The 24,830-nt window shown below is 46.6% G+C and overlaps 1 protein-coding gene across 3 annotated transcripts in view; it reads right to left on the bottom strand.

Moving 5' to 3' along the window:
• The window catches only part of LOC135896082 (uncharacterized), a 60,663-nt gene that overhangs the window by 15,620 nt on the left and 20,213 nt on the right, over positions 1-24,830 (bottom strand). For 2 of the 3 annotated variants that reach the window (XM_065424423.1, XM_065424414.1), the window contains exons 4-11: positions 23,865-24,122; positions 14,495-14,631; positions 12,610-12,820; positions 7,810-7,891; positions 6,210-6,377; positions 4,898-4,979; positions 3,590-3,766; positions 110-184 (exon numbers count right to left, since the gene is read on the bottom strand). In XM_065424423.1, coding sequence (XP_065280495.1) covers positions 110-184; positions 3,590-3,766; positions 4,898-4,979; positions 6,210-6,377; positions 7,810-7,891; positions 12,610-12,820; positions 14,495-14,631; positions 23,865-24,122 — 1,190 coding nt within the window. The remainder of the gene's footprint in view (positions 1-109; positions 185-3,589; positions 3,767-4,897; positions 4,980-6,209; positions 6,378-7,809; positions 7,892-12,609; positions 12,821-14,494; positions 14,632-23,864; positions 24,123-24,830) is intronic. The other variant, XM_065424430.1, reaches the window with a different exon arrangement.

Raw genomic sequence — 24,830 nt, 5'->3', positions numbered from 1 at the left:
AGTGTAGATTGTTAGACAACCCTAAATGCGTGAATGACATGGTAGCACTGGCCTCGTTGGTCCTAACTGCATCACACCAGTTCCTTGGAAAGCCCATGTAGCCGCATACCTGTGGGTCGTAGTTTTGAATTCCATGGAATGTTTCCAGGTAGTGGGCGTACTTGGGCTCCTGCAACTTCTTCGTCTGTTGAGAGGGAAATGAAATTCACCAAAGAGACAATCACACTACTACTACAACTACTACTACTACTAGAAAGCATGTGTGGACCAGTGTGAATGGCTATCACTAGCCTGTGAAACAGTAAGAGACCACAGTGGGGCATGGCTTCAAGGCAGTTATTGAATGTACAATGTACTAGTATTACATAAATGTGCAATGAACAAGGGATTGTCTATAACTCCAGCAATACTACACTGTTAATTTCCAACATGTAAAATAGTTCAGGGTCATAACAGAAAATAAAGACGCAATCAGTCAAGAGTCCAGAGAAATGGAGTCCCCGATTGATAATTTCATCATGCGATTTTTGGAGTTTTCACGATTGTTAAAACATGTGGGCAGTCCTCAGAGAGTCTGAATTACCATTTGGTAACTGTAATCACAGTAGTCTTGCCTAAGCAATGTGCTAAGATTCACATTTGTTGTTCACTCAAAGCAGACGAGGCACAACTGCACTTCAACAGCTAGAAATTTCTTAACATATGGGCCCACGACAAGTTGTCACGTTGCATGCTGTCAGATATCTGAGCTCTAAACTTGTAAGTGACCATCAAGCAACAGCTGTAAGGTGGTATTTACGTATTTGTAAGGTGGTATTTAAGCACATGTCTGGTGAATGCATACTTTCAACTCCTGCAATTTCTTTGTCTGTTCAGTGAAATGTAAGATCACCAGTGATTACTGCCTAGGCTTAGATGATTATAGATCTTATTACTAAAGTTATCAATGAAAGGTCAAGCAAAGCACCCCTCTACAGCGACATTAGTCAATAACCTACTGCGACAAAATTTACATCAAATTGAGTGAAAAATTAAAAAGAATTATGCAGCTCTAACCCACATGTTGGAATCTGCGACATGAAGCTTTTATGAATTGGTTAAAGAAATGCAATGCAACTGATTATGTTCTGCATAACATTTCGCACCATAGCGATTGCCTGCCTACCAGTGAAGACTGCAAGATGCGGTGACCCTAACCACGTTACCATGCTTTATACTGCCTCCACAATTGGCCCCCTTTTGCTATGACACTTTATCCAGGGTCGGCACGGCGACTAGGAGGACTGGCCGATCCTGAAGATAGTGCAACGGAAAACTGCACTTTACTGGGCAAAAGACCGACCAAGCAGAGGTGCAAAACCCTAAACCCTAGGAATGCAGGCCATGAAAAGGTTGCTTTATTAAAGAAGTTGTGCTCCTGACAACATTTATTTATTTATTTATTTATTAGAATACCCTCAGGAACCAGAGGGCATTACAGAGGGAGTGGATTACATAAACACTGTAACACCGTATTTGCTCGCATAATGATCGTACTTTTTTGTCAAAGAGATTGGCGCCAATTGAGGGGTGCGATCACTACATGGGTTAAATTTCTCACGAAAAGAAACATTTTCTTTTTTTCATCCCGCATTTGCTGTCCGATGAGAAGCAGGCGGCTGCCGCTGTCAGTGCGGGACACCAAAACAAGAATGGCCATCGGCAGAGCAAGCCAAACGCGCTGAATGCAATTATTTTTTTTCTCATGAGTACACTACGCGAGTTGAAACAGTTTCTTCAATATCAGTAATGCATAATATTGTTAATATCGGCAAGTTTGCGACAATAACGTAGCCATGTCCACTTTTAGGGGACAGAAACGGAGATGTGTGCGCTTAGCTGCCAGTGACATAGAAACACATGGTGGGCTTGCTGGGGGAACTGCGGCATTTGTCTTCGCTGCTATCCTAATGCAGCACGTTTCCGCTAAGGGTGGGCAAATACCTTAGCTGCATTACAAGCGTCGGTGTATGAATTGGGTACACCTCTGACGTATCAGTGTAAACATGGCCACTATCGTTGCCACTTGCGATTTGTTGCGTGCCCACGAGTGCAGACGAGAAGAATCGAAAGGCGCCCTTTATGGTGTTGTTGTTGACCAAAACAATTATGAAGCCTACAAATAATAAAGCCGAGGCAAGTTTGCTTGCAGCTTTTTTTTTTCATGGAAGTGCGGAAAGTGATGAAAGGAATGAGATGGGGCATCTGCTTAAGAATGTTCGGTGCGTGCAGACCGCTTGGTATGCCTTCAAGAGTCGTCCAGGTAGCATTTGACAGATGGCAAGCGCGATTATCATTAGCTAGACTTGGCATACGACATATTGCTGTGACAAGTTCAGAGTGCGATTATTACATGGGAAAGAACAAAAATAAGATTTTGATGACAAAATTCAGAGGTGCGATCATTATGCAAGTGCAATCATTATGCGAGTAAATACGGTAGTAAGAAACTGAAAAGTCAAGCGCATTTAATTACAAAAGATGGCAATCTTGAATAACTTGCTATCTTCTGTGGCAGCAATGGAGGGTTAAGGTGATTCCAATTTTCAGTGGTTTTTAGAAAGAACGAGTATAAAAAAATATCAGCACAACAAAAAGGAAGGAGGGCCACTTTTCTGGGGTGGTCCATGCACGATGACAAATAGAATTGTTCAGAAATGAATTCATGCCAAAGGGCTTGGTTGAGAAAGAAAATCGTTTGAATAAGAGAAAGGTGAGACATTTTTCTTCATGTTACTCAGTATGGAAGGCCAAGGAAAGAATTCATTAAAAGCGACACACGACGTTCGATTGCAACCTGTGAGAATAAGTTGAGCCGACTGACCTCGGACGGATTATAATACGTCAATTAACGCGTTTGGGGGAGGACCCCACGTTGCTGCAGCACGTGGGGTCTGCAGCACGTGGGATAGCTTTGGGCATGTTATTGTTCGGTAAAGCAATAGTTTAGGACGCGTGGGGGTTTGGTTAAAGTTCTTGCGACGTTATTCCAGTGCGCGATTAGCACTGTTCCAAAGGTAGGTTATGTGTTGATACCACGACAGGTTACTGGCACTTTAGTGACGTTATTGCAATATTTGTTGCAATGGGGACATTTGGGCGTCATTCGTTTTATCACTGAGCAATTTGATAAACATGGTTGGCAGCATGGACATCTGTAGGGTAGTAAAAATGGTAATGTGCATGCAAGTTACTCTGGAAGACAGCAGCGGCACCTACAGTCAGAAATATCCTGATTTAAAAGCGAAAAAGCATCACTGCATAATACCAGCCAGTAGATCAAAAGGAAGGGAAATTACTCCAGGTTCTCCAGTTCAATGATGGGTGTGCTGCAGTGGATATTCAATGTTGAATTTTGACAGTGTGCGTCCTTTACCAGTGAAAGCACAGCGAATGCAAATTTTTACAGCTGCCCCGCCCACAAACAGAACCCACAGTGGAATAATCTGGCTGCCGTGGTGTCAAAACTTGTAAATCAACAACTGAGTAATTTGCATTCTGTCCACGGCCACTGAGCCACCATGATGTGCAAGCACAGAAGGGCACTGACCCATAGGTCAAGGTCATGACGGCTGGCCGTGGCGTCAGCCAGAGGGCTGGTTGCCTTGATGATCACGCCGTCCACATAACGAGAGATGGCCGGCACCAGGTGAGCCACACGCGTGGCAGTCCCATCATACTGCATCTGCCAGCTGACATGGCCAGTGGACACGCTCAACAGCTGGAACTGCGCTCCCCGAACAAGAACAAAAACATAATTTCAGAGCTTGAGCATTATTGTAATTGTCAGTCAATATCCACACTCCGCTTCATACTTAGCGGGCAGCGCTTCAGAAGCTGCGCGAGTAATGTAGTCGCAGAATTCGCATACCGTGCATTCTGTAGTGCAATGGTTTTTGATGTGTAATGCTTCCTACGGAATAACTACCTATACATTACAACTACAATTGGTGAACTATTTTCTGTTTAGGAACCTTTTTAAACTTTGTAGGCTTTCGTAGAACTCAATTGCATTATCAGTTTAGACAAAATCATGCACTTTTTGTACACCTCTGTTCTTCATATAATATACTGTATAATGAACTTCAATATAACAAAATTCTCTATATAACAAGGCATTTAACTTTTTATAACTTCTTGTCCATGGAACACCATGCATATTGAACCTCAACATAACAAAGTGAGTTTATGCACAATTTCATAACAAAATTTCACTGTCGACCCGAAGAAATACCAATACAATACATGGAAACTTCCATGGACGCAGATGGTAAGATGGCTGAATTACATGTGGCTGCTTGTGCATATGCCTCTGAAATTGCACGTTGCGCAAACGAGAGTGACCGCTGAAGCGGAGCAGCGTCACATTCTGTATAAAGTCCAAGTGCAATGAAATACTATCGCGCCTCACATGCTGTATGCTTTGGGTGCGAGTGATAGCATGCACAAGTGAGCCAAGAAGGATGGCGGATTGATGAGCGGCATCTTCCCACATCAGCGAGGGAGAAGAGGTGAGCGTGCAAGCTTGCGGATGCATGATTAGTAAAAGGCCAACACACGACTGCAAAGGGTTAAAGCTGTGCCTATCATTTTCTATTCCATCACTCACTGTGCCGTCCTTTTAATAATTAGTTGCCCGACGAATTATGACCCTATAAGTTAGTATGGCCAGAATATGCTGTTTATGTAAATCTTTTCAAGGATACTGATAGCCTGCTGTTCATGACTCACTTAATTATCACACGCTTTCTTTTTCTATTCTATTTTCTTTTTACACAGGGCTGAATGCTCATGTTAGTTTCATATTCAAAGAATACACATGCCACCAGAACCCCGTGAGTGGTGTCAAGAAACTCACCAGCGTGGCGCGAGTCCCGTGATCTGAGACCACAAACAGCTCATACGTGCTGAATGCTGTGAAGTGGCCGGCAACTAGGCTCCTGCAAGACGACAAGCCTAAATTCAGTGGGTCCCTTAGGCACATGCTAAAGTTTGGTGCAATGCAATTACAGTGCACACTGCAACAACATTCAATTTCACTGCTCATCCTTTGGCTGTGGCAATCAGTAAACAATCTTCACAGAATTTTATCGCACTTGCATTTCAATCTAAAAAAAAAGCAAATTTTTACGCATCAAATCACATCAAGATTAAATAAAAATAAAACTGCAAATTTGAGCGATGCCTGGCTTAAAGTTCACTTACTGCTACAGCGACAGTGTCATAAACAGACCAACCATCATCTAAAAAAAAAAAAACAACTTCGTATTCGCAATGCACGCGACATCAGCCTCGGCCGCTATAGCATCTGCCTGCTGTCATCACTGAAATGCATGCAGACGCCATCACTCTCAGATTCCAGGTAGGGGCAAATCACCAAATGCCAAAGCCGCCTGACAGTGCAGTAGTTAGCACATCTAGCACCCAACAGAACATTGTCGCAGGGGCATGAGAGGGTGGTTGGCAAATTTGTGTTTTTCTTTGCCTGTGAGCGAGAGTGTAGCCCAGGAATAGGAGGTGATCTGACAATGACGGCACGATAATGACGATAGAGAGAGAGAAAAGGGAAGAAGAAAAGGCAGGGAGGTTAACCAGACTGAGTCCAGTTTGCTACCCTACACGTGGGGAGGGGAATGGGGAGTGAAATAGGAAGAGAGAGAACTTAAGTGTAGGATGTCTATAGTCGGGCACTCAAGTCTGTTGCCTTCAGGTAGTGAAAAAGTGCTCGAACTGCTTTCTGGACTAATGAATTGTGAGGCCAGGCTCCCAAGATCTTCGCTTCCGTAAATGGCCTGTCATCCTGTCTATTCAAGGTACACTGGAGAGTCTCACGTTGATTATCGAAGCGATAATGACGATAGGTTTGTGATGCCGACGGAAGCTGTTATCATCAGCATACAGCAAAGGGAAAATAAACAGATGGATGCAGCAAACCAAGTTTCATGTTTTCAGCTGCTGTCGCAGTTGAAAAACAAAGTGGGCCTTTGCTTCCCACAAGCAATGTGCGTTAATGGATGACTTATCCGGCCCTACCAGACCTGCCACTAAGCTGACCCCTCCAAATATTATTAGACTTTCTTTCTAATCAAGCACAGGCCTATACATCTTGTATGTAATGCTTCGAAGAGAGGAGCTTATAAGGACCGTCATTCTTGCTCTAACGGCTGTACCTGATAGGCGAGTCGAGCTTGAGGTCTGTGCTCCAGCGCTGGTGATAGTCTATGCCGGCCAGCTTGAGCAACTTGCCCTGGCCCCAGGCCAGGATCAGCGAGGGCTCTTCATCCTCCTGAAGCACCACAAGCTGAAGGCCATCCCCACCGGAAGCCTTGCTCTTGCTGCTGGCATAACACCCCACAGTTAAAGAAGAGTGGAAAAAAGAGTGGACGGACAAAATTCCTTAACATTTGAAGAGTAAAACATGACTATAGCGAAAAAAAAAAGAAGTAACAAGATTTTACAGTGAGAAAGCTTGCTCCATTTTAGCTGTGTCTGACAGACTAGCGCACACTGAGGGCGGGTAGGGACATGACATTTTTGGCTAGTCACACTTCTTGCATTAAATGCAGGTGCAAGCCCCCCATACCCCAGAATAAGTACTGGCAAAGGTCAAAAGGTTGTTAATTATTTACTGTAGTATGCTTGTTTCTACAAATCAGTTTCAGCTTTGAAGCACAGGAGGTGGATGCATGATGACATCGTGATATGCCGAGTCGTTCCCTTCCTGCAAATGCTGTGGCAGCCACACGCAACCACAGCATAGAACGAGCGCTGCATTGTTGCTCGTTATTAAAGCAAATTTTTCTTTGCTTCTTTCTTAAACTTTTCCACTGCTGTATTGCACGCCACGCTGGGAGGCGGTTGAGAGCACACGGTAGGAGTGCGGGAGCAAAGCCAGGCAATGTCAAAAAGCGTGCCTCGTTTGGGAGGGAGTGTGGCCACAAAGGCCTCTGAAGCTTCCTCCAAGTCGCCTCAATGCCCTCTACCCGCAAAAGCATCACAACGCCTGCCTTTGTGCTTGTGCGCAACAGTTCGGAGAGGACATAGAGAGAGGAGGCAGAGGATGGGGAGAACCGGATGCCTTCCCCACCGACGCAGTTGCAAAAAGGGTGATGGCACCCTTTGCAAGTGGTAGCTTGCCTACACGGTGCAGGAGAGGGACAATGTGACGTCAGAAAGCATGCATCATTTGGCAAGGCTACAACTTCACGTGGCGACTGTTGAGGTGCACTACGGAGGTGCAGTTGCACACCTGTTCCTACTTATCGCCTCAGTTGTCCATTGCGCACAATCAGCTCACTTCACCTTGTGTAGTGCGTTTTACACGGTGCGTGTGGAAACAGCCTGTAGCCAAAATGTGTGGAGCCCTGAGATAAGTGGGAGTTTTTGGTACTTTCAAACAAACAAGGAAAGAGCGCCAACGTGACGCTCAGTGCCGACGTTTACGCATCTCTTAGAGGGATATGCAGTGAGTAAAGAGCTCCCGCAGGTGAGAGCTGCAAAGATGAGAGAAAAAGAGGCGCTCGCTCATCTTCGAGCTAAGACCGGCTTAACGGCTCCTTCCGGAAAGTTAAAAACAAATTTCAGAGCACAGTGTTGTTTCCTTAGAATTACATGTATGCCCATTTCTGCAGTGACGGTAACGCTAGTTACTCCAGAAAAGGTTGCAATTTCCTGCTGCATGGACAAACACGAGAAGTGCGATTACGTACGGCACATTCCAACACGCCATGCACCATTCTCACATCCCATCACTGTGCAAGGTGAGCTCACCTCCACATGACCTGTGTTATGGTACCGTCTTGAGTTCGGTTGGCAGAAGAAAGCTGACTCAGTCCTACGTTCAAGAGCAAGCCTGCAAAGAGGAGAGGCATGTTAGCATAAGGTGACCAGGCATGCCGATTTAGGTGGGGCACTAGAGATCATTTTTAATGGCAGAAAGGCAGGTTGGCCTGAGTGAAGTGCTTCTAGCCTGCTACTTCACACTGGGGAACGGGTTTGGGACAATAACAGAGATGGGTTGTGAAGAGGAAGGAAGGAATGTGGTAGTATGGTGGACACGATGATAAGGACTGCACAATTCACAGCACAGCACAGTCATCTTTGATGGCAGAGGTAAAGGTTACTGCAGTGCAGCTAGGCGACTGTCTACAGTTAAACCTGGATGTAACGAACCTATACGTAACGAATTCCTGGATTTAACGAAGTTTTTGAATTCCCCAACGCTGCCCCCATTGAAGCCCATGTATTTTCGACCTTGATGTAACGAACGCGTTGCGGCGGTTAGCCTTGATGTAACGAACTCCCAAAGTTCATCAGTCATTACGTTTTGCACTTTTAAGGAAAATTCGGCCGAAGAAATGCTCTAGATTATTGAATATTAATATTGTAAGGAGCCAGCAGCTACGCGAACGCCAGGGATTGCCGCGACGGAGCAAAGTTAGCGATGATGATGATGATGGCGGCAACTAGCGCCGCTCCGTGCCTAACGTAGCAGTCTTTTCAGGCTTTGCTTGTCTAGCGTGACGCCAGGTGGCATTGGTATCGGCAGCTGATTTCTCTTTCAGATTTCTTTTGTTTCGTATGGATTTGAGGACAAGCATTCTTATTTAGTGATTTTTATTTGTTTCAACGGCTTAGACGCACTTATGTGTAAGAATTCACTTGAAAAGCAACGCTGATAGCCGGTTCTTTCATTGCCAGGGCGCGGGAAGGGAGAGGGACGATGACGAACGACACTCCATGACGAACGACATGCGTCACTTTTTTTTTCTTTCTCTGTGGATGCGTTGCATTCGCCATTTTGAGTGTTGTCCTGCGTTCTGCACGTGTGCGTGTGTCAACTGTGCCCTGGTACTGGTTTGTCCGACTTGTTTTGGAGGTGCTAGGCCTGCCTGTCGGCGTGTAGTCGTGCGTCTCTGCTTCTAACTACGTCGTCGGTTGGTCGTGATGAGTTCTGCTGCCAGAAAACGAAAAGTTCTGTCTTTTGAAGACAAACTCGCAATTTTAAATGCTGTCTCCGCGGGCGAGAAGAAGAAGGACGTTGCCGCCCGTTTCAGCATTCCAGCGAGCACACTATCAACGATTTTGAGTGCGGAACACAGCATCAGAAACGCAGTGGAGTCGGGAACAAGCTCGAAGAAAAAAAGACTGAAGCTGTCCACATACACTGATGTGGACAAGGCAGTGTTCACGTGGTTTTCGGACACGAGAGCCAGAAATGTACCCATAAGTGGTGCGATCTTGCAACAGAAGGCAAAGGATTTTGCGTGCATCTTGGGCCATGATGATTTCAAGGCAAGCAACGGGTGGCTGCAGGGATTTAAGAGTCGGCATGGTGTCGTCGGAAGAGTAATCAGCGGCGAATCTGCCTCCGCAGACAGCGATGCTGCTGCTTCGTGGGTAGCTGACGAGCTGCCTGGAATCCTGAGTCGCTTCGAGGCGGCTGGTGTCTACAATGCCGACGAGACGGCTCTATTTTATCAGATGCTTCCGGGCCACACGCTAGCGTTAAAAGGCGATGACTGCCGCGGTGGAAAGCAGAGCAAGCTCCGCATAACGATTCTGCTGTGTGCCAACCTCGATGGCACAGACAAGCGAGTCCCGCTAGTTGTGGGCAAAAGTGCCCGTCCCAGGTGTTTTAAGGGGACGAAGCGTATGCCCGTGAAGTATGTGGCGAATTCCAAAGCTTGGATGACTCGGCCAATATTTTCTGAGTGGTTGAAGGAATTTAACCAGGACGTCAAGCGGCAAGGCCGTCAAGTTTGCCTACTGCTGGACAATTGCTCGGCGCACCACGTCCGAGGGCCTGCAGCTGTCGAACATCGAACTGCATTACTTCCCGGCCAACTGCACGTCTCTAATACAGCCCCTGGACAAAGGGGTCATTAACAGTTTTAAATGCTGTTACCGGCGCCGACTAATCCAGAAGATACTTCTCGACATCCGTCTAGAACGGGAGATGAAGATCGACATTTATCAAGCAGTCGAGATGCTTGCTGCCTCCTGGCAAGAGGTCAGGGCAGAAGTTATCGCGAATTGCTTTTTAAAGGCCGGAATAGCCAAAAACGCACGGGCTGGTGCCGACGAGGAGGAGGAGGAAGACCTTTCTACTCCGTCCGATATGGCCGAAGCGTGGAACGAGCTATGCACTAACGGTGGCGTACCCGACGACGTTGAACTGACTGACTTTTTGTTTGCCGACAACGCCGCCGTGGCTACAGAAGAAATGTCTGATGCAGCAGTAGCTGAAAGCGTGCAAAATCCCGATGGCGGTGATGATGGTGCCTGTGAGGCAGATCCGTGTGACGTGCCTTCTGCAAAGGAGGTGATGAACGCAATGGACGTTATGCGCCGTTTCGTCGGCTCGCTCGACGATGAAGGAGCTCTACACGATTTAGCTTCTTTGGAGCGGCGTGTTGTGCCGTCACTTGTGCCGAAGAAGCAAACGGAAATTACGCAGTTTTTTGGTGTAAAATAAATGCTTGAAGGGTGAGTTCACCTTCGCGGATATATTGAGCTATTTGGTTTCGTTTCTGCATCATTCGTACAATCCTTCACGCGAAACCTGCATGTAACGAAAACCTGTATGTAACGAAAAATTGCGAGCTTTTGTCAACTTCGTTATATCCAGGTTTAACTGTATAGCGTTCATAATTTTTGCCACTGTTAGAGCCACCGCTGTATTTAAACCAGACAGTAGCAGCAGCAGGGCGTCGATAATTTGTCACAGCATGACTTTCACGACAGATTCCAATGATGATTTTGCAGTGCACTGTCCTTGCTCACATTGACAGTCTAAGGCCCATGCGCGCAGTGGAAAGTGTGGGCATATAATCGATTCTAGGCTTGCTCGGATCGATTGAAACAACGATTCGGAGAGATCTATCGATGCCAATTGAGCTACATTCAGCTAGACCTGTGGAATCGGAACCAGGGAGCTCTCGTTTGGACCTACACTTTGTCTACGTCAAGTTTAGCTTTTACCACCTTGGTCCCACTGTCCCACAGATCATGTGCAGGATGTGCTGTTCTGCTTTGGCCTCTCTGGACCCCGAATTGGCCGGAAACACCTGCCCTGTGGTGCCACTTTCAAAGACTCGAGAGGCAGGTGGCAAAGCGAGACCCTGCCATAAGTGAAGCAAAGAACACATGACCACTTACGGCTCTTGAGAGGATGCTTTAGCTTGGGCTCTTCTATGATGCTGCCTATTCAAATAGTACACGTAAAATTCAGAGACGCCTTTCGCAGATTACCAGTGGACCAATTTTAATGAAATTTGTTGCATTTTAGAGACAAAGTTAAATTTTAGTAACTGTTGGAAGCAGAATTTCTATTGAAAGCATGGAATTTCTTTAAACTTTACAATTTCGTAGCTCTGCACCAAAAATAGATACTACAGTTCTGTAAACTGCATCAGTTGGAGCATCCAAAGCAGAAAAATTTGATATGTGAATATGTTACATTGTTTTCAAGGTTCTTGTAAAAGTTCTACTTGCATATTATGATGAGCAAAATGAGAACAAGGTAAAAGCGGGAGCCAACGTTTCGACAAGTGGACTTGTCTTTTTAAGGCCTTGAAGAAGAGAAGTGCACTTGGCGAAGCATTGGCTTTCGTTTTCACTTTGTAGTCGTTTTGCTCATTGTCTTGAATTTCTGTCTCCCACCTAGCATGTTTCCCCTACTTGCATATCAGTGGTTTATTCGAAGGACCATGTATAATACATCAAATATGTCTGCATTAGATGTACGACCATATGCAATTTACGGAATTGCGATATTGCTAGTCATTGCTTAGTTACAGAGCTGTGAAGTTCATAGTTCCGTTTCCAGAAAACTTATGATCTTACGCACTTTTTAATTAAAAACTGACAGCCTAAATAAAAAATTTGCTACTAACAGCCACTAGATTATAACTTTTTTTTTTAGTGCAACGAACCTAATCAAATTTGGTGCAGTGGTTGTAGGGAAAAATATGATTTCTCCTTTCCCATGTATTTAAATGGGAACCTCCGAGCTAAAGCTTCCTCTTAATTTTTCTCAATCCGGTTACAATAGACTCCTCAATGTGTTGGCTAACGAGCCGTAGCAAAGCCAAAGCACAATGACCATGCCGTCTCCACGCCATCTTGCTCGTCATGCACGAGTTGTTGGAAGCACACGAAATAATATCGAAACGCAGGTGAAAACTTGCTGAAGAGCTTCTAAAACAGTTTTTTCATCCCATAAACAAAATGTGGAAAAAATGTTGAACCTCATTTAAATATGACCGGGTTCTAACACACTTAGCTGCCGGTGCAAAGATGTCCCAACTAGCAATCACTTTCATGCCTATTTTTGTCTCCCATCTAGTGAGGAAACCCCATGCAACACGAAAACATTCCCAAGATGTTGCAGTTGAACAAAGCATCACGAGGTGGCGCTACAAACCACTACTGCCACCCAGTGTTCCGGTATTCTGTACATGGGAATAGCATAGAGACAAGCCAATGCTCTCTGACTATACTCAGTCTTGTGTGGTGAGTCTTTTGTCTGCTTCATTCATCATTTATCGGGTCCCGCTAACTGCGCACCTTTCTTGGCGTCTGTGAGGCAGTGCACAAAGACGTCAACGTGGTGCGAGGCATTGCGGCCGTGCTCCAGCGCGCCGAGGATGCGCGGAATGCTGTCGCACTGTGGCAGCACCAGGGGCGCCCTCAGCAGGCGTCCGTCGTCCTGCGAGACCAGCGCCAGCGCCCTCTCCACTATGGATACGGAGAACGGTTCGGCACTGGGCTTCTCCACCTGCATGCAAACACGCAGAGCTCGTATGAGCTGGCTGATGAAAGTTACTGGGCCATACTGCCAACTACAGTTCAAATTGATTTGTGTTTTTTGTCCATCAACTCTTTTAAGGATGAGAGATAAAAACATACGAAGGAAATGTCCATGCACAAACAATAGGAATATTCAATGAAAAAAAAAATATATATATATATACAAATATATATATATACATATATATAGTGAGAAAGCAGTTTCAGCAATAGCGTCTTTGCCTGTAGGCAACACCAGGCAGAACAGTGCATTCACGTGGAACTTGTGCAGACAGTTTTAATCAGATGTGAAACCGAGGTGTACAGTGCAATTTTTCTACATTGCATTTCCTCGGGGTAATGCCGCTATAGCCAGGGACTTTGCATCAGTCTTTATCCTCTGACCACCCTTTAAAAAGAAGTGAGTCGCGTGCCATACTTTTTGTTCCTCGCAGCGCAGTTCGCGCTACCGTGAAACCACATTTAGGGCAAAGTTCTACGCCATCAGCACCACTGTAGAGGTGAGGAACAGAGCCAGTGGCCAAAGATACGATGTAGACGATTTGTGCATCCGCGAAGGGAAACTGCTTTTTCAAAGATTTGGCCACTACGTGGAATTACGCACAGGTTCTTTTTCTTTCCAAGGTGGTGTAATTGGGGGTGCGGCTAGTACGCAGGAAAACAGATCTACAGTAAGCTTCCGTTAATTTGATCCTGGTTAATTTAATTTTTCAGATAATTTAATCCCAACCGAAGGCACTGCTGGTGCCAATGTATTTCTATGGGCCTAAACTTTCGTTATTTCGATTCTAAAATTGGTATTCGCTGTATAATTCAAACTTGACCAGTCAGCACACATGTGTCTGAACACTATAGTGACTATAGTGAAAGCGACTATTTTCAGCCTGCCCTACGAAGATCTTCAAGCAATAACTGTAGCTTACAATGTCGGATTACCATATTTACCCGATTCCAATGTGTGCCTTACTTATTTTTCAGGAATTTTTAGCCAAAAATAGCCTGCGCACGAAACCAAAACCACTTTACCGCATTCGCATACCTTACTGCGTTTCATGGCTGTATTGTGGGAAAGCTGACTCACGAAACCAGTTGCCATTTAAAACGGGGTGCACGTTAGGTTTCTGCTACGGTTAGAAGCTTTAAGTAATTTCTGTTAGTTTTATACTTTGGACAGGTAGAAAGTGGGCGCATGTTTGATTCCGGGGTGTTGTAGCATCAGGCAAATATCGCCAAATGAATCAGTGGTGTGTTTTAGAATTTTTTTTATGCACCTTGTTAGTTCGATCTTCCGGATAATTCAATAATTTTGTCAGTGCTGTGAGGGTTGAGGTAATGGAAGTCGACTGTATTAATTTGTTTCGAACACCTCGAAAACTTCAAATACTGAAATTCGAGTCAAAGCAAACATTGAATAACATAATATTCAATCGAATATTTAAAAATCTTATACATTTGACTATAAAAAAAAAATGTTCAGTTTGTTTTCAACTTTATTCTGAAAGTAAAATCTGGTGCATGTTCCTCTGCTCAACACCTGAATCGAATTACACAGCCACCACTAGCATTAGAGGAGCTGAATAGAAAATAGTTGCTGCATGCAAATAAAAGCGTAGCCACGTAGGTAGCTGTGAGGCAGACTCACTTGTGTAGAAATAACAAGGTCTGGTAGGCCATCGTCATTGCAGTCCGGCACCACATGAAAGTCCGAGACAGACTGCAAGGTACTGCCACCTAGTTGTCCACCGCTTCCGTGGTCATGTGCGTACCAGAGCACCACCCCTGTCATCCAAAAACATGCATGGTAGACAGTGGTGTAATGATGTGGAGAGGGGGGGGAGGTGTTATCCCCCACCAAACTGACACAGACCATCTCACAAAAGTTATTTCTCCCAGTTGACACATCTGTGTGTGTGAGTAGTAGGTATTGCCTGCATTTATGACAGCTAGGTGTGCTTTCAAATAAAATTTCCACTGCGAATAAGCATCTGTGAGGTCTTCTTTCTTCGTCTGCAACACTGCTCTCAATTTATAACAGATCGATAAAAACTCGCCCAAATGTCAACTTTGTGGCAACAATCGTGTTAATTTACTTTCAGGCTCCACACCGTTAGGCCGACTAAAACTGGATTGACTCCCAGGTCAGCTGATAGCTTATCCAAAAAAGCGCAAGTTGTGGGGTCTCAAGACTGCCCTTTTGGACAAAGGGCACAGCACACAGTGGTGGAGACAAACCAAAGGGCATTTATTGAACCTTATATAAAATAGCAAAGCTAGCTAGCACATACGAGTGAACGCAAAGGGGTCTGCGAAGCAGTCCTCACACCTTGTTCCCACCGCTCCTCAAGAGGAGGAGGGTAGTTTCTCTTGCAGCCAAGCATCCCAGCCATCAGGTAGAGTTAGCGATGGAACACTTTGTGCCATCTCTTGCACTACTGTGTGACTGCCGACTACAGGCACCGCACAGGTGCGATGCGGGAAAGCCTGATTCAAGGAGACAGAAGTGCCCATGCTGGGAAAGCAACGTCAGTGTACACGAGAGAGTCGAGTGTTCCCAAAGATGCAGGGGACAAATGGAGATGATGCAACAGAGTCATGGAAGACCCAGTGGCATCTATGCTGCATTGCCTTTCTATTTTTTTTTTTTGCATCCATGCTACAAATTGGGTTGAATGATGGGGCTAGATGTCCCAGAGCAACCTCTGGGACAGAGCACCTGGGCTTGTACAAGCCCAGGTGCTCTGGGCTTGTGCTCTATACAAGCCCAAAGCACCTGGGCTTGTATTTTTCCACAATTCGTTCAATTTTCCCATTCTTTTCACTTATCATCATTGACTTAGACGCTGCTACACTACTATTGTGAGGGTCAGCCACTACTATCTGCAACAGGTGATTAAAAAAAAAGAAGAAGAAATTGTGGGGACATCCAGCAGCTTAATGGCAAGTTATGAGGTGCTGTAGTGGACAGTTCAGGATTAATTTTGAGAACAGGGAGTTCTTTAGCATGCACCTAAAGCACAGTACGGGACTGTTACTGCGTTCCATCTCTTGGTGGAATGTGTTGGCCGCCACTGGGAATCAAAATCGCGACTTCACGCTCAGTGAACAAAACACAAGCCCCTGTACATGACTTGCATCTTTCCTTCGTCTGTGTCCCTCGCGCTGCTTTACCGTTCCCAATAGCCACTGAAATTTCCCAGTGAGTACAAACAAAAGAACTGGATGCTGAAATGCATCCTTCCAAAATAAGGCCTCTGGCCCTTGAAATACACTGTACTGAAGGTCTCCAGTTGCCTTTGGCCACCAGTGGTCTTCTAACGCACACTCCAATCTAAGCACACAGGCATTGTTGCCTTCTGCTCCCATTGAAAGGTGGCTGCGATCAAACATAAACTCGTGCTTGGCTGCACTATGCCATAGCTACTGATCCACTGTAATGAGTCAATTTTACAAGTCTTTTTAAAGGAAGCAGGCCATTTCTCTTGTCCATAGCTGACTTGCCCGGCCCTATCTTTCTGAGCTCCTCCACTCTGTTTGCAGACTTTCCTCTAGATTGCGTGGCCTGCAACAGTTTGCAGGCTTGCCTGTGACAAGCATCAGCTTGAAATCCAATGTCCTTAAATTTCATGCAACAGTTCACAAGCAACAGACAGCTTTTTCTCTGCATATTCTCTTGAAAGCAACCACATTCTTTAGCCTATGATGGACAATGCAACATATAGGTCCCACTTTTCACGGCAATTTCACTGCACGGTAGTGGTAAAATATAAGTTATATTTCACCATTATTGCGCTTTGAAGTTGCGATGAAAAGTGGGATCAGTAGAATCAGTTGCCACAGGAAGTTCAACCATAATTACATATTATACAACTATGTATTGAATTTTTCTGTGCACATGTGAGCTCACTGTATTTTTTTTTTTCAGTTTAGTCCCATGTTTAACAACAAGGCAGAATGGTTGCAGTGATTGTTTCCTTCCTCTTTCTTTGTCTTTCATTATTTCTCTCATCTTTCTTTAAGCCACCACAATAATAAATGGCGACTCTTTCGTGCAAAAGAAATTACTGGACTTAACAAAATATGTAAATGTAAAATTTTTTGGGGCTGTTTTTTGTTCTATTGGGTGCTATCCAGCTACTATAATGAAACCAAAAAAGTTGGTTTTGCCCAGAAAGTGAAGCATCGACTGCAATAGCAAATTAGGGGAGAGCTAGCTAACGAAGTAAGGGTAGTAGTTGTATCAGCCGTATAAACTTGTAAACATAGGCATAGTGAATTTCATTCGTTGTTCTCACCTCTACCCTAGGCATTCGAGACGCACCGTGACAGACTATCTACACAGGTGACTTAGCTTTGAGGGACGCAGACACCAATGTATCGTCGAAGAAAACTTGTATTTACAAATAGTTTACAAAGCTTGTTTACAACATTGCATGGTTTCAATGGTACATTGGTTACAGAGAGTTACACTGGTTTGGACCATATATCCACCAATGCTATCCACCAATCCTTGTGTTTGTGAGAACTTCCATGCGTGATTGGCCAGTCAAACAACCAACCATCCCAGGACACTCCTTTAGTACAGTTCAGAGCATAGAATCCTCACTCAAAATACATCGTATACAACAACAAACGGGTGAGGGCCGCGCTACTCATATTTGTCGGAGGTTCCCAGAAATGACACGCCAGAGCAGCTGGTGTAACAAATTACTGACAAGCAAAGCACATGCACAAAACCTTAAACGCGAGGAAACATAGGAATCACATTGCCACTTCTCGAAGATGTGCATGACACAGCCACATTTGTATTCCAAGGCCACTGACCAAAACACCGGTGCGGAAGTCAGATGCGTAACGGGCTCGTTTGTCGCCCTTTAGGAAAGGTGGCCCGTTCAACTAATCGGTGGAACCTCAACTTGCGAATCCGTTCACGCCCACCCGTTTGTCGCATGCAAGGAGAACGCCTGCGGTGGTTCCAAAAAAGTGCACCACGAAGGGAGTTCGAGACCCCTCGTCACTGTCAAGTGCGACCGCTACTGTGGCGCCGGTGGTTTTCTCTACTACCCGAGCTTTGCATTAGTTAGGAGTGCCTGCTGCATGTTTACTCTGCTTGCGTGCAAGATCCCACTCAGTGTCAGCCGTCGACAGCCATTAGTCAAGTGGCGTCGGAGCTTGTCGAGATGCAAGCCCATTGCCCAGACGGCCCGCGCCGCACTTTTCGGTTTGTTTTACTGCCGTTCATGGTGGTGGGCTTACACCTGCCATGCAAGATGAGACAACTTACAGTGTTGTCGTAGCAGAAACAAGAAAAAAAAAAAAAGAATGCCGGCGGCATGTAACCTTGTAAATACTCCCAGCCGAACACACAAAAAAAGAAGCGAATTACCATTCAGCTACAGTTATCACGTTATAACAATGCTCTCATTCTTATACGGAGCAACCAGAATGTGTGAGCCATGTGACACCTACAGCAGTAAGGCATCAAGAACAATCCACAGCGCTGGCTGGCTTACTGAGACAACAAAACTAAATGCAAACACTTTACCATGCACAATGCATGTCGCATGTTCTGCAGAACATGCGAGCACATGAATAAACACAATGGTAAAATAGGGTGCAACCAAAACACAGAGAAAGCACTCGCGGCAAGCAGCAATATTGTGCGTGTGTCCATTGAGTCGTGCTATAGAAAGGACCAACTCCAAGTAAAGAGAACACACAAATAAAACAAAACAAACACTTCCCTGATGCAACAGGGCTCATTGCATGAAACTAGTATGGAGCATTCTACAAAGCTGAGCTAGAAGGGCACTGACAGGCTGTAGTGCTTGCTGGAAGGAAAAAAAAACGTACATCATGCAGCTTACAAGACAGCATTCAAGAAAATTAATGGACTAAAAGCACAATGTCAAAATGTCCACACAGAAAATACTGACACAAATACTGTCCAGCGTCCTTTGCATGCTTATTCCAGTTATATCACATCACACTACACTTGTTCCCTTGCCTCCACGGTGCGTCACAGTGGGACCCCTGTCTTCTACATCCTTCCCCAGCAATGGTGCGTCAGGCGAGAAAGTGCATCGGCGTTGGCATGTGCGATCCCCTTACTATGTCGCACCACTACATCATAGCGCTGCAGCGCTAAAGCAGAACGTGTCAGTTTTGCTCCATGTGGCATGGAATATGTGAGGTATGCTAGTGGGTTATGGTCGGATACTACAAATATTTTCGGGCCAAATACCCAAGTATCAAACTTTTTGAGGCCCCAAATGATGCCAAACGCTTCGCATTCAATCGCAGACCACCGCATCTGAGGGGGCGTGAAGCGGTGTGCTGGAGAAAGCGATGGGCCACTTCGTGCCATTGTCGGTCATCCGAGTAGACATGCACCTACAGCAATTGCAGAGGCATCGGTGAATAGGCATGGTTTGCTTGAGTATGGAGTCACCAGCTCGACGACATTGCACAGAGCACTTTTCAGACTTTCGAACGCCCAGTTGGCCTCAGGAGCCCACGGGATGCGATTTCCACGGAATTTGAAATGCATCCCCTGTAATAACCACAAAAGCGAAGGACGCTCCTTAGTTCCTTCCTAGTATGCGGCACCTGCAGTCCCTTGACGGCGGCGAGCTTAGTAGGATCCGGACCATGCTTGCTGGACCCTACCACATGCCCGTGATAGCGGATAGATCCACGGGCCACCTGGCATTTTTCAAGGTGTGCTACCAATGACACTGATGTCAGAGCCGAGAAAACAGCGCGAAGCTGTCGAATACGCTCTTGTATCGACCTGCTGAAAACAGCGATGTCATCCAAATACGCACAGGCCTAATCTTCATGTGGTGCCAGCAGCTGATTCATGCTCCTCTGGAAGGTAGCTGCAGCGCTACCGAAGCCGAATGGCATCACCCTAAAAGCTAACTGACTCAAGTGTGACACGAATGCCACCGCCCACTGCTAGTTGTCCGCTAAGGGCACCTGCCAATAATCACGACGGAGATCAATGAGGGTTATATGACTAGCCTGCCCAACGTTCATAATAAAATCCTGTGGGAATCCCATAGGAAATGCATGTGGCTCAGTAATCGCGTTTAAGCTTCTATAATGGATACAAAGTCTCACTGTGCCGCTTTTCTGAGGGACGCACAATAACAGATGAGCAAAGGGGCTTTCACAACTATAGATCAGTACTAACTCTTGTCATTCCAATATTTTTTTGGAGACCTCGCTCTTCAAGGCTACCAGAATGTGATAGCGGTGGCAGCACTTTGGCGTGGCCCCTTCTATCAGTTTTATGCAGTGCTCGCTCAATCGTGCCGTCCCAATTTTGGCAGTAAACAAGGCAGGATGTGTCTCAAACACTTCATTCCCTAACGCCAAGGGCCAGAAGGGCCGTACTGTTGAGCACATTGACTGGACACAGCGTGTACTCCACCTCGCCAAACTCGCGGTCGTCATGGACTATAACGCCTATGCTAGCTATGCAGGCTGTGTACGGCCTCAAGCGGTTTGCATGAATGAGCATGCGCCTTCCTTCCAGGGTTTCAATGTAATAAGAGTGCTGTTCTCCTAGATTGTGCATGGTCCTAGCCCCTTTGGGTACATTTTACCGAGGCGGTTATTATCGAACACAACCACCTGGTCCCCTTGAGCACGTGTTGGTGGGCGTTTCTGGTCCCTGGTCCCCTTGCACCTGGCCCCCTTGCTGAAATGCCTTTTCTTTCATGTGCAGATTATACTGACTGGTGTATGCCCTCTGCTGGCTGGTTGTACAGTCAACGACTGAATTTTCGGACGGCCAAATTTTCGGACATGCCTGATATTTCGGACGTCTTTGCGGCACCACCACGAGCCCCATAGAATCAATGTATAAGGACATCTGAAGTTTCGGACGCTCCAATTTTCCGGACTTTTTGATGGACGGAAGGTGTTTTGGCTCCTCGCGCAGCGCCCTTGCGAAGGAAATCCACTTGCAGCCGAAGCATATCACCGCTTTGAACCACAACTAGCCGAATCTAGCCGTCACACACCGATTTGGTCTGGCCACGCTGGCTATGTTCATCGCCGCACTTCCACCTTCGGCGGAGTTTCCGGAACGGCGCCATTTTGTTTGTTTGTTTGCGCAGGCCACGTTTTGGTTAGCGTGGTGTGTGGTTGTGCTGTTGTGTCAAGTATGCTCTGCGACGCTAGGCCTAAGTGCTTCGACGCTCATCAGCAAAGTCCACTGTTCGCAACTTGTGGATTTTGCTTGCCTTCGATGGCGCCCACTCCGTCTTCGTCGTCCTCGCCGATGGCATCGAAGCACGGAAAGCAGTACCGTCAGACGACGTGATCAACGACCTCCGCTCTGCTGGGGTTTCCATACCCACGGAAATAACTTTTGAATAGTTTGTTGACGCTGACAACGAGCTCGACTTCCATGCAGAACTGACTGACGAGGAAATAGTCCGTCAGGTTGTGCGGGATTCAGAAGACTCCGATGTTGAAAATGAGGAGCCAATGCTTACGACGTCTACAAGCGCCGAGTTGACGCGAGCACTGTTGACTCTTTCATCGGTGTACAGTGCTGACATGACCCTTGCTCAGATCGAGGCGAATATGATCGCATGCAACCGGAAAGCCGTCAAAACAACAATCAACAAGTTCTTCAAGCCACTGCAGCAATAACACTGGCTGCCCGACGATGCACATGTACATAATAAACTGGCAGTCGGCTGCATACAGAGATTTTGAACGCCTCTTTTCATAGCCACTTCACTGATGCTGTGGCAGGGTTTTGGAAGCCTGTTACTTCGCCCTTTACCTCTAGTTCTGAGAAAAAAAATAAAGAGGGTGCGTTTTTTTGGACTGCCTGAATTTTCGGACGTTTTTACGTTCCCTAAAGGGTCCGAAAAATCGGTCGTTGACTGTAGTCAAGTCAGCCACCTCAGCTGCTATCTCTAACTGCTTTTTCAGTTTCTTCATGTACTGCAAGGGTCTATCTGCGACCGAGACGGGCATCTCCAGCTCTCCTGACCACGTTCGTTTTATTATGGCGAGTGGGCACCGACTGGTCCTCTCCCATACATCGTACATAATGGGGACACACCCATAGTATTGTGCGGGACCTTTCTGCGGGCCCACAACAGGAAGGGCCCACATTTATCCCAATGCCTCCTCTGTTTGCTTATCACATGAAAAAACATGTTTTTGAACACCCTGTTCCACCGCTCCACCGCCCCGTTGCTCTCCGGGTGGTCCGGTGTGGAAAAGTGAGGTAAACAGCTGAGGCTAGTGACAAATTCATGGGTGACTGCGGCAGTAAAGTTAATTGTGCAATCGGAACAAAACTACCTCTGGTATCCCAGTACTACTGAAAACTTCTAGCAGTGCGTCACAGGTTGCCTTACCTGTTAATGAGGCGAGGCACATGACCTCTGGCCAGTGGACGCAAAGATCTATGATGCTATATGATGCTATATGATATACAACAACGAAGGGGTGAGGGTCAGGCTACCTAAAGTTCTAAGAAACAACATGCCAGCGCAGCTGGTGTAACAAAGTGCTGTGAAGTGAAACACATCCGCAAAACCTAAGCACGACGAAAGGTTGGAATCATGCCACCAGTCCTCCAACGCATGCACGACGCGACCAGATTCCCAGCAGCCGAAGGCCATGTGGCGCCATGAACAACCACTTGTTTGCGAGTCAAACTGTCAGTGAGGTGCATGGGATAACTGTCTACCAGCCAACGTCGACCCCGTGTCTGGACCGTAAGGCGACGAAAATTCTTTTGATGCTTCAGATCCGAGACACAACTGATAGACTCTCATGCGGCTCTTAAGATACCACAAGCTGGCCCATGCGCAGTAGCGCACCCTTAAAAGGAAAGGTGACTGCGCATTCGGTCGGCGTCGCATAGTCCGTACTGCCCATGTCGAGACCTGAACCACGCATATTCCAAGGCCACCCACCAGAGCACCGGTGTGGAAGTCAGACATGCAACGGGTCATAGTCGCCCTTTAGGGGTGGCAACCTGTTTAACTAATCGGTGGAACCTCAACTTATGAATCTGTTTGCGCCCACCCGCTTGCCTTGTGCAAGGAGAACGCCTGCGGCGGTTCCAACAAAGGGCAATGCGAAGGGGGTTCGAGGGTGCTCGTCACTGTCAAGTGCGACTGCTACTGCGGCGCCGGTGGTTTTCTCTGCTCCCTGAGTTCTGCTGAAGTTAAGAGTGCCAGCTGCGTGTTTAGGTACTCGCATGCAAACTCCTGCTCTGAGTCAGCCATCGGAGGCCATTACTCAAGTGGCGTCGGCGTGCAATGAGCTCGTTGAGATGCAAGCCCACTGCCCAGGTGGCCCGCGCTGCACTTTTCAGTTTGTTTTAGTGCTGTTCGTGGTGCTGGGCTAACAGGCATACTAACGAAATTATCAACATACTTTCACATGCACAGGCAAACATGAACACATCTCACTCGATGACTGAGGAAACCAGCTGTCAAAACGCTGGAATGAGGAAGCGCAGCAGGAGCAGTGAGCGAATGAACCTTCGTGCTGCGTCTCACATCAACGCAAACTAAGCAGCGAAAACAGCACGCAGTCGCTCTCTATCCCTGTCGCAGATGGCTTTCAAGATACAGAGGCCTGGGCGGGCGCAGGCGGGCGGGGCCGCCCGGAGTAGAAAAGACTTCCCCTCCCTACCCTCGCCCCGGATTCTTGCATGGGACGGTAGATGATGTGCTTCCTCCTCGCTTCCCTCACCTGTATGCGTGAGATTGAGCCGCAATCGCCAGCTCACCCTCGAATGCTTTCACTCACACATGCAGCAGGCAAATTACACAGGTGAGCCCCCACTGGCCCATCAAAGGTGCCATGCTTGCGTTTCTTCCGCAGAGGTCCAATCATGATCATTTTTATCAGTGTACATGCCTATAATGAATACTGGACATAACGAAGGTATTCTTGTGTAAGATGCAATTTCATCATCCCCATGTTTGGCTGCAGCACTAAAATTAAACTCGGCACATACTGACCGCTAGACTTGTTGAGAGCGGCAAGGAGCGAGTTGGAGCCATCGCCCAGCACGAAGCAGACGTCCAGGAGGCACTGCTGACGCACCGCGGCCGCATACAGCTCCCGTTTCCACATGGTGGCCCCCGTCATGCCGTTGAGAGCCATCACACCAACCGTCGACGTTTCGTTGTGCTCGGAGTACTGCCGGAACCCCAGGTGCACCGTGCACTCGCGCTCGACGTCGTCCTCGAACGAGGCCTCCACATTGGATGTCAGCGCTGTGTTGAGATGCAAGCAACACTCTTTATCACAACCGTAACTGCTCTGCCCTATTCTCTTGGTTTTCAATCATGTCATGCATGGCATATGTGCCAACCTTGCAATTAATGGTTGCATGACACCCTCTGTCAAAGCTCCCTTGCTCACAGCTGGTGCACCAACACTACAACCAGCTCCACTGCCATGTAAAATACGAAACAGCCTTCCACTAAAGGGCCCTACACATCTTACAGAAGTACCGATACAATTTTCTCATTTTTTTCATTCGGTACATCACTGCAGACCCAATAACTATGACAATAAGTCTCAATTCCTTGAGAGCACAACAAAGAATTCATTAGATCATCTTTAAATGAAGTCTGTTCAAGAGATATGCCAAGTTCAGCGCAGTCATGGGTTATAGCACGAAAACCAAAGGTGGGGGTGGTCACGTTCATCACAAACAGCTGAAGTGGCAGCCATGGTGCAATACAGATATCATGGCCGTGCTGGTGAAAACCAAGTGCTTTATGAGCTGGAAATTGGCTTTTGTGATGTGCTAGCCAAACAGTGCCACACTGCGTGAGGCAGCCACAAATCAGCACTGAGGTGACAGAATTTTAGCAGTACTAGGCAGCTGCTTGCTGTCATTATGACGTGCAGCAGCTGACGGTTGCAAATGTTTCCCCTAATTTTCTCACCAAGACTGTTCAAGCGTACTTTTCAAA

This window comes from Dermacentor albipictus, chromosome 8, assembly GCF_038994185.2.
Source record: "Dermacentor albipictus isolate Rhodes 1998 colony chromosome 8, USDA_Dalb.pri_finalv2, whole genome shotgun sequence".
NCBI lineage: Eukaryota > Metazoa > Arthropoda > Arachnida > Ixodida > Ixodidae > Dermacentor > Dermacentor albipictus.
The sequence above is the reverse complement of the archived record's forward strand: the minus strand, read 5'-3'. Positions and strand labels throughout refer to the sequence as shown.